The 10,432-nt window shown below is 34.0% G+C and overlaps 1 protein-coding gene across 2 annotated transcripts; it reads right to left on the bottom strand.

The window, feature by feature from the left end:
• Nucleotides 1–436: 436 nt before the first annotated feature.
• Nucleotides 437–10,160, bottom strand: LOC128227686 (acetylcholine receptor subunit alpha-like 1). Of its 2 annotated transcripts, XM_052938449.1 has the most exons (7): nucleotides 9,812–10,160; nucleotides 6,312–6,356; nucleotides 4,329–4,438; nucleotides 2,840–3,791; nucleotides 2,330–2,510; nucleotides 2,046–2,118; nucleotides 437–1,266 (listed from the first exon to the last, which is right to left on the bottom strand). In XM_052938449.1, exons 1-6 carry the CDS (start codon nucleotides 10,025–10,027, stop codon nucleotides 2,060–2,062), a joined length of 1,563 nt encoding a protein of 520 aa, XP_052794409.1. In that variant the 5' UTR covers nucleotides 10,028–10,160; the 3' UTR covers nucleotides 437–1,266; nucleotides 2,046–2,059. The 2 variants fall into 2 exon arrangements, with proteins under 2 accessions (XP_052794409.1, XP_052794408.1); XM_052938448.1 differs by lacking the exon at nucleotides 437–1,266 and having other exon boundaries at nucleotides 1,292–2,118.
• Nucleotides 10,161–10,432: the final 272 nt, after the last annotated feature.

Raw genomic sequence — 10,432 nt, 5'->3', positions numbered from 1 at the left:
TACAAATAATTTCAGTGACAATCAAGCGATTTTGAATGCCTTAATTTAAACTGGCAAATTGACTTCGGATATTCAAGATCGCATCAATTATCCCAAAATTATTTTCAATCCGTAAATGTGTTAACTGCCATTTGATTCTTTCCTAATTCCATTCAGAATTCCATTTCTATAGAACTGGCTGATCAGCTGTTTTCGAACAACTGCGTGACTTAATAACTTCTGATCATGTCAAATGTGAGAAACAAGATTGATTTTGTATAGTTTCGTCCATAGCTTTGTTTTTAATTTGTTTAAGACCTAATTGATTCATTTTTAAGCAATTCAAACAACATAATAACATAAAGTATAGAATGGTTATAATAATAATAATGATTTGATCATATTTTATTGATTTAATCTGCATTTAATAGCAATGCATATAAAACATGCATATGACGCAATGTTAATGTTCATAGTTTTTCCAATATATCAGCAATAGCTCCACGAGTCCGTTTCGGCCGTTTAATCGTAATATCTGGTCGCTGGATGCACAAGTATTTCGAATGTGACAGTGATAAACGCTTATGTAAATGCACAAAAGAACATAAGGTCAAATACTTTAGCACTAAACTTTCAATATTCAATATTCTGAGAAAAAAAACTAACAATGGGGAGGAAAATTAACCAGTTAGGCAAATTTCCTCTTTTTGGTACAAATGTTTCTAACATAAAAATTATGATTAAATAGCAATAGTATGTGTATAACGGCCTTATATTAAAAAGAAAACCTTTTAACAGAATGTTCTTATAACAATAACGTGATGCATCATGTAAGTCCTGTAAGTTTTGTTACCGATGAATATTCATCATTCTCTTGTTATTGGTCGGCGATGAACACCGGTTAAGGCACTCTTGACCCTTTTTATCATAGATGAAATGTCTGCAATCGGAGATATTTGTTTCGTATGCCAAATGATGCAAGCCTTCGCGTGATTAATATGTTACATGTCCCTCGTCACATCGAATAAAGCTGGGCTCTAGCATGTGGTTCCTCTGCTTAACACTATTTTAATTCATCACTCTATATTTCCGCATAATAGGATATTTCAAACACAACATTTTCGATAGAACGTGGTGAGACAAAGCTTGCGTTCAACTAAACATATTATGCATGGCTGGTTAACAGACATCTATTGTTAGGATAAAGACGGCGACAATTATCAATATTTCAATATCAGTTCTCATCAAAGGATGAGGCCAGTATACATGGTGGGGTCACCGTCGGCTCTGAAACATTTTATCATACAGAATATAAAACGTTAGATGTTAGACATATACATACTTGACACTAATGAAACCGTTTTAACATTGATAGCGTTATGATGATTATCGGCTCACGCATTTCTGTCATGTCTTCGATAAAGGTGTTTAACAATATTTTGTATGATTTAGAACAATTCGTGTACAGCAAAATGGCTGAATAACAATGTCAACACTTCTATATTTCACAAACACTATTGTCATTTATCCTTAATAAAATTCATCAACAATATGTATTAAGTATGCAACTACTTATTGAATTAAAATTGACACGGACCATGCAAAATGTTGAAACTAAAAACCGGCGAAATGAATTTAATTTCTCGAAAAGCGAAAAAGTTGAAAGTTCCACCACTTGTGTGTATGTTTATATTCATATTTTCTAGAAGTGATGCAACTATGCATGCTACTTAATTGTAATAACTCAAATCATATATAATTGCAATTTGGTCGAAATCGCTCAGATGTATTCTAATTTTCTGGAAATTCATTAATAACGATGCTGCAGAGAGTCCTCCCTTTTTTGGGCATAGTCACGCCACTAACACAATAATACAAATATATTACACTATCACAACAACTTGTTGCAATGCGTTGTATACTGGAGTTATTACACAATATAATAACCAGTTTTATGAACTAAGAAGGCAATTATCAATGTAATATTCAATCAAAGTTTGTTCGTATCTACAATTTTTTTTATTTAAAATAGAGAATAGAAATGGTGTTGTGAGCTTGATCCGTACCTATGACCTTCCGTTTACAGATTCCTTGATGAAAAGCAACACGAGTTTTCGGACTTACTAGTCGAAAATAATCCTGGAAATAATGTACAGTTTGTTATTTTGATGCATCATTATGCATAAATGCTGTCTGTATGTTAAAAAGAGATTACTATACAGATCTAATGTGAAGCAGATGATGAAAACGGACATTAGTTTCAACGACTTACGTTCACTAAGCTTGTATTATGATATCTTTATAAATGTCTTCATTACACACACATCTAGATAGGAAAATACCATACAACCTTGGTCATGTGGTGGTAGGCATTTGTAGGAGCTATCAACTGGGGTCATACGTTGTCGGTTGTCATACAGAGTTGGTGCTTGAAAGATGATGCCAAACGTTCCCACTAAACAAGCCACTGTGAATATCCACAAGAATAACCTGTCCAAAACCATTGCAACATATTTCCAGTCTTCGAGAATCTGTAATTTTGAATGAGTGTTGTTGTTCAACCATTTTAACCCCAAAGGTTGTTCATGTTTATCTATATATTATATCAAGATCATTTTACCAAAAAAAAGATAAAAAGCTAGGTCATGAGATGGAGTCTCACTGTTTCTGATATCATCTTATTTGGGGCATCAGTACAGTTCTTTACCAAGGAAATGAAATGCAGCGTGATTGTATATGCTGTCATATTAGTCAAAACATAACACTAAAATGAAGAAATAAGAAAAAATAACCAAATCTTTGTGCATATGTTTGCTAACATATATGCAAAGCACTTTTTACGTAATGCATCCCTCATTACCGAAGCTGTATGATCGCCCCTCTTGAGGTGTTCAGCAATGAACACAATGCTGTCAATTGCCTCCTGAACTTCCTCTGATAGCACGTTGGCGTCTAGCCCTGGATCCTCATGCGCCGTAAGCCGTAAAGACTCGTAAATGTCAAGATCATTTCGGTTTACGTACTGGTCTCGCATCACCATACCATTCCGAGTCCGCACGATGGTTCGGGCGACGTTTTCGAGTTCTAAATTTGGTCGTCTCATTAATAACATTTTTGGCAAAATGTTAAGGAAGACGCGTCTCACCCAAGGTGCCATCGTGTGAGTAGAAGGCGACCGGAAGTGGACGTTCAGTGTAATGACAGTCACAATAATTGATAAAGTTATTAAAATCATTGTAAACAGCAGGTACTTGCCGATCAGCGGAACCACAATTGAAGTCGGAGGTATAATCTCGGCCAATAGCAGGAAAAAGAAATTAAGTGACAGCAAAATAGAGATGCACAAAGTAATCTTTTCGCAGCTGTCTGAGGGTAAGTAAAATACAAGAATGGTCAGGCAGGATATTGCAACAGAAGGAATGATCAGATTTACGGTGTGAAACAAGGTTTTGCGCCTCATTGTCACATTGTATGTTATGTCTGGGTATTCGGTGTTATTATTCACATTCTTTTCTGCAGTGACCTCGAGAATGTCCCATTCACCAGATTCGTAAAAATCACGGAGATCGATGCCATTGAATATGACCTCTCTTGCTTTCGGGTTGGTAGAGCATTCATGAATGAGGTCAACCTGGTTGCCGTCGTAAGTCCAGGAAGCAAACCGCATGGAACAGAGTTGAATGTCGAATGGAAAAAACTCGACCTCAATGGTACACGAGCTCTTGTAAATTGCCGGCGGTTCCCATACGACACACCCTTGGTAATCAACAGTTGCCTTTGTCATGAGGGTAACTTCGTAATTTCCATCGGCACTGAAAAGGAAGCCTATTTAGACTACCGAACAAAAACTGAAAAACTGTGTTTAATTAAGAAACTCTGTCGAAACTTAGTATTATAATCAAGCAATTTTCAGGTAAATTGAAACAGGCACAAGTGGTTTTCAAAAGCCAAAAACATACACGTAAAATAAAAGTTTAAAGATTGCTGTATTGGACTGCATTTGTACTCTTATGCTCTCACCCTATCTTTATATGTATTCCCCAAAAATGGCAATCTGCCAGAGATAGTTTACAACAGCGCATGTCGAGTGACCAGATGTTTAACAAAATATAAATCTTTAAATGCAAAAAAGTAAATATTCAGAGTTCTTAGATTCCGTCTTACCTGAAAATATGGAAAAGAATAAAGAATAGAATGAACGATTACACTATTCGTTAAATCACGCGGTTATATGTTTAATATTAAATGACTTGCTTTTGAAGTTTGTTTTGTGATGTACATTTGTTTACGAAATTAATTTCAGCAAACACTAATCTGTGTCTTTAAACAAGCATGAAAACGTCACGTACTTGTTGAATAGGACAATATCAGGCAGCCATATGTTTTTGGAAGGCAGTTCGAGTTGCCTAATTGTTCCATATTCCTGCGGATCCCACTGCAGATTGATATCTCTCCACTCCTGGTGAGAAAAAAGGTCACAGCAGGAACATACTTTTGAAGGTTATTGGGTTCTGTAATTTACCATCACCCCATGGATCTACATACACTGTTACTATATTTAGGAGTAAATTCCATGCCGAATAAAAGAAGAGGTCGTGTTGCTTTCGAAAGAATAAGAATACAGCACGGCATCAATAGAAGGAAAGCAACACATATCTCAATGTCAACTTGAATTCATATCACTCCTGATAAGCCTGGATGATAGGACAACATATACACATGTGAGCACGCGGAACAAAGACATTGAACGTCCAGGCGTTTGATGTTTAATGTATGCCTGTGGTATTAAATATGATTGAAACAAATGGTTTTTGAAAAATGATTTTTTGTAATTGTGTTCGATGTCTTTGGCGTTTAACCTGTGCCATTTAACGGGATTTATATTTAAAAGTTTGACTACTGAGCACGTTTCTGTAGCTTTTCATATAACTATTGATAAATAAAGTAAGCAGCATTTTTTATTTCCGAAATAAATTACGCTTTGAAAACTATTTAATGTGAGAGCAATACGCGAACTTGTAAGTTAAGAAAGCACATATTATTATTATTATTATTATTATTTTTATTATTATTATTATTATTATTATTATTATTATTATTATTATTATTATTATTATTATTATTTTCTTAATAGACACCATTGAGTCGGTATAAAATTGATTAAACACGTCGTCTTCATTTTGCCACATAACAATCAGTGCAATAAAAATATTCAATACGTTTGTACTTCATCATTTACGTTGCACATATCGAGCGTTTTGATTAACCTGTACTAACATAATACGTTTGTTTATAATGTATTCATAAATATTCAAAGGTATTAAAGCGGAACGTTTTATCCTTTTACTGTAAGAAATGATCCACTGCTCTTGTTAAGTGCACCTGTCTAAAGTAACGAAGAAAATTTAAGTTACTTATTTATAGATATTCATGTTCCAAGAATAAATTAATGTGCATCAAGATTTTCGACAAAACAGAATGTACGGATAAACTAGCAAGTCAGTCGCCTCAAGAGATATATGAATATACAATTAAACTATATGCATCGTTAAAAGTTTACTGGGATATCACATTTAAATAACAATAAAGAACCCCATGTGTAAAATATTTGTGTTGGATTGTGTCGGAAAAAAATCAGGTCTCTCATGAATATCAATATCATCAATTGGTAATTTGCATGCGGGGGAATTATTTTTGGCTGCACTGCTATTCTTATCATTTTTCATTGTCATTAACATGCATCAGTCTGGCGGCAATATTCACAAACGGAGTTAAGAATCGTTGGTTGTCCATCATTGACAGGCGTCCATACACGCTTATTTAACAAAGTGCATATTTTCTTTTATAATGGTATTTATCATAATCCGGTAACGTATTTACTTAGTAAGCATCTTATTATCGCTTTCCTAAAATGTTTTACTCCACAATTTGTAAGTGCGTTCTTAACATTGCATATAAACCAAGATTATGTAACTGCATTGGGGCGTCTTATCAACGAAAGTACGGAAAAAATATATCGTTAGATCAAGAATGTAAATAAAATATTGCGTTTATGTCCCGGCTTGAATTGAAGATGTTACTTGCATATTCAAACTACTTGAGGCTGTCTTTAACGTTAATAGCCAAACAACTTGTTAAACAACAGATATTAATACTTCCAATGCGTGGAATGTCTACTTTGAAACAGTGACCATACGATATGATCGATTAAAAAAAAAATCACATGGCTTGTGTTAGAGTATAAACTCAAAGCACATTTTGGAATGTCTTGAAAGAGCTAAAATGAGTTGACATTTTCTGTTAAGTTAAGAATTTATACAAACTGTACATACCTGTCTCAGCCAGACATTTGTCGTCATCACCTGGTTCAGCTCATCCTGGAATAAAACCACTCGGCCGTTACTGTTATGGAATTATTTTGAGATATTATGAGGATACCGCTAGTGTACTTTCAATAACACATCTCAGTTTTAAATTGTCAATATATTCTTTACAGAAACGTGTATTTTATTTTATATTAATAATATCTGTCATGTGTTCCCGTTCCGGATAGAAAAATTCCGACCCGAGGGCACCTGCGTTGCCAGGTAACGAGGCTTGCCGAGTTACCGGCTACGCAGCGTGCCCGAGGGTCGGATTTTTCTATCCGGAACGGACACACATGATAGATATTTTTTCTAGCATACCTTTAATTACATTTTTTGTGAAGAAAATACATAAGAAAGCGCGTTTTTATACATTTCACCAAAAAGCGCGTGCGATGATGTTTACTGACGTCATGACGCGTAGTAATTTGTATTCACCGCATACGTCAATAAGTTCCTTCGATATCACGTCTTTTAAGGGTTATTTTGTTTTGTTTTTAAGAAATATTTTTGTAAAGTTAATGTTAATCGAACTCATCTATTGAAATCTCATAACTATGGTTACATGTAGTGTTTAATAAAAGCAAATGAAAGTGTTACGTCACAGCGCGTGACTCATCTGGCATGGGGGGATGCCAGATGGAGTTTTCCAGCACGGCTGAATTCACCGGAAATGCCTATCCGGTGTGCTAGAATTAAGTGTGTTAAACCTGAGAAAGAATAGTCATCATCATCAAACCAATCCACTATTATGTGTTGACAATTGAGTACAGGTTACATTTAATACCAATGTCGAATAATGTTTAGACATCCATGTCTATGCGTTATACTCCTTAAGTGTTTGTTTTGCATTGAGCAATAGTAACTGTTACAGTATGAAATAAATGAAAGTACAACATTAACACACAAATAAATTTAACAAAATAAAATTGACATTCTAAAACATCCCTTTATACTCTTTAATAAACTCTCGTTCATCCACTAAAATTAAAATAATGAATATTGATGTTTTCCAGATAGTTTGGAGTCTAAAGTTGCAAATCGCCAAGTATATTTTCTGTCCGTTGTTTACTGTGATCATGTTGTTAACTTGGAACATTTAATAGTAAATATGCAGAGTCGAGGACGTAGGGTGTGACTTATATGATTCCGACGGGTTGAGGAAATGTGTTATATTTGTTCAGATATTTCAAAGCAGTTTTGAATCATTAGAAACTTGAGAGTGTTATTGGTCAAATTGGATACTTTATTGAAAACAAATGCTTACTACGAATAGAATGTGTTCGTTTGAAGCAAAAATGACAATCAGCCAACATTTTAACTCAGTTATATGTTCATTAAACACTTTATGAGCAATCACTACATGTCTGGAACGATATAGTTGCCCAATAAAAGATAATTTATCGGCCACGTAACGAGTAGCCTAATAAGTCGTCGATTGCAAAACGTAAAACTTCACTCATTTAAAAAAAAACTTGATTGTAATTCGATTTTACGAAGTATTTGAAACGTTTAAAATGTAAAGTAGTATTGTATGTCATACACATTTCTAACATCTTGAACTTCTTGATATACTAAAGTTAGTCAATATAGACAACAGCACTCATTTGACGTCCATGTACTAATGTAATATTCCAGTAGTGTTGATTGATGCTGGCAATGCAGAAACCCGCGATTGAATGTTAATAAGCATTGCCACGAATTATTTGTTTCCATGTTTGCATCGAATGCTATTTAACCTAACAAAATTAAACGTCATTAATTATACTCAAACACCAATTTGGAAGAAAAATCATTTCATTTACGTATGTCAGCAACACTACCTGAAATCCACGTCTTTTTATTATCACAATCATTGTGGAAAAATAATAATATTACAACTGCGTTTAACCATTATTTGTACTGAATTCTTCAAACGATGATTTTAAGCAATGCTGATTTAATATACAGTACATTCAAACGCAGTTCTTTTAGTTACATTTCGTGTTCATATTGTTTCTAGAACTCCAGGTAATCAGATTTAATTGATCTGATGGTTTATGTGTGCATCTTTCATGAAATAGATCGTTGGTTTCCACTCCTTATACCTTTCTCGTTTGCGCATACAATTGACACCAGTTTATTTTTATTTTTTAGTCGAGTCTGGTTTAAAATGTGACGACTAAATTAGTATGGACTTATTTTTTTAAAGTTTAAACCACTTCTGTTCACCAATGATATTCAAACTTACAGGAAATGCATGTTTACCCTTATGCTTAATTTGGCACTTGTAGAATAGCTCGTTCTTGTTAGTATGCCATTGACTTATAAAATCATGCTTCTGCTTTCATGCAACATACAAGGATGAAGGATTTATTGTTTTTTTATGAGCTCAGAAAAGTTTGCATGTTTCTGGTTTATTTCATCGCTCAGCTATTTGCTTTATGTGTTATTAATAAGCATTGGCGTGAATTCACTTCACGTCAAAGAGGTAATACCGTCATGTCTTATGTTTACATACAGACGAGAACATACAACCGCCATAAATTCAGTGCACATTGATGCAATCGTTATTTAAAAACAAATGGCACCATTCATTAACGAATTAACGAAACTTACTAAATGCAGGCATCGTGTTCATTATAAAATGAATGATGTTTGAAAGTTCTTAATCATTCAGATTTACACATATGTGAACATTTTGCAGTACTTTTGTGAGCAAATTGACCTAAGATCTACATCGCCAAAGTTTGTTAATGGATCAACGAATCTATAGGCAGAAGACATTGATTAAATACATATCGAAGAGGTAGGCGATCTTGTTAACCTTGATATTAACTATCTCAATATTGTTGCATTAATCGAACAAGACAAAACAACAATGATCAATTAATTACCAATCTTTGAAAACCATAGCCATAGGTTCGGGCTTGCAAACTGCTAATTTCAACGAAATGATAGTGAAACTACTGCAAGCCTTTTAATATATAAATATATTAACCTTCGTAAAGTCAAACACCTTAAGGCTTACAATACGACATACATATATACGTTCACAACACAATTTACACTTGCCATCACACACATTTGAATATGGATACTTAGGAAAGTTCTTAAAATATACGCAAGTATTGAAGATTATTATAATAACAGCGCAACATGTGTCTCAATAATTTATTTCGGCACTCATGGGTAGTAGATATTTATGTTATAGAGAAAACCAGTTGTTGATTTGAGTGTTCAACAACAACGTATGCCATAGCATTCTTAAAGTGTATGGACATTTTTTATTGCCCTTTCGTATTTAAAAATTATTTTAATTCATACAAGATTTTATATTCTGACTGAAAAAATGTCCATGCGTCTTTGCAATTTACTATTTTACATAACATTAATGGCATTTAAGTTTAATAGCAAAACATATTGCTAATCACTGAAAAAATATTGAATATTCTTAGAACAACATTTATATGTGTTAATATACTTACTACGTCGATGATTTGTGACAGCCGAATTCCCATCTTCACCGTAAGCGGTTTGTGTGTGTTGTTTCCGATGGGCCGAATCAGTTTATTGTACTTGTTCTGTATAAGAAGATCGTGATACAAGCGTTTTGCATCGTCGTTGCCATCGGCATAACTCAAAATTTCGCATATGATAAACACCACAAGACATCTCGTGACGCAAAAATCTAGTTTTTGCATGACCTTCTTTTTACCACCGACAGTAAATTATTGTAGTCCAATCATAACCTTTGTATTCTGTCACGTATAACTAGCCAATTTACTTGTTTCAAATATGAAATATGCAGGCGATTAAAATGCGTCTAACGAGATGTTTGATATTGTATTTAGCCTCACGTTCCGAACTCCTGTGCCATCTATCGTATTGGAGGATTCCCGTGATGCCACAAGCTAAGGCAGGACTCGGTAGCATTCATCAGCGTTCCAACAGGTTTTTTGTAGGGCTTAACATTTACTCTTGCTTTCATATTTTCTTTCGCCGATATGTTGCTGTAAAAATTGTTCTGGAAATTAACAGTTTGAAGTTTAATTATAAAACAAATATGTCTATCATCGGAAATAAATCACGTTTGAATAAAATCATGA

The sequence above is a fragment of the Mya arenaria genome, chromosome 3 (assembly GCF_026914265.1).
Source record: "Mya arenaria isolate MELC-2E11 chromosome 3, ASM2691426v1".
NCBI lineage: Eukaryota > Metazoa > Mollusca > Bivalvia > Myida > Myidae > Mya > Mya arenaria.
Note: the sequence above shows the minus strand (reverse complement) of the source record. Positions and strands in the feature narration are given on the sequence as shown.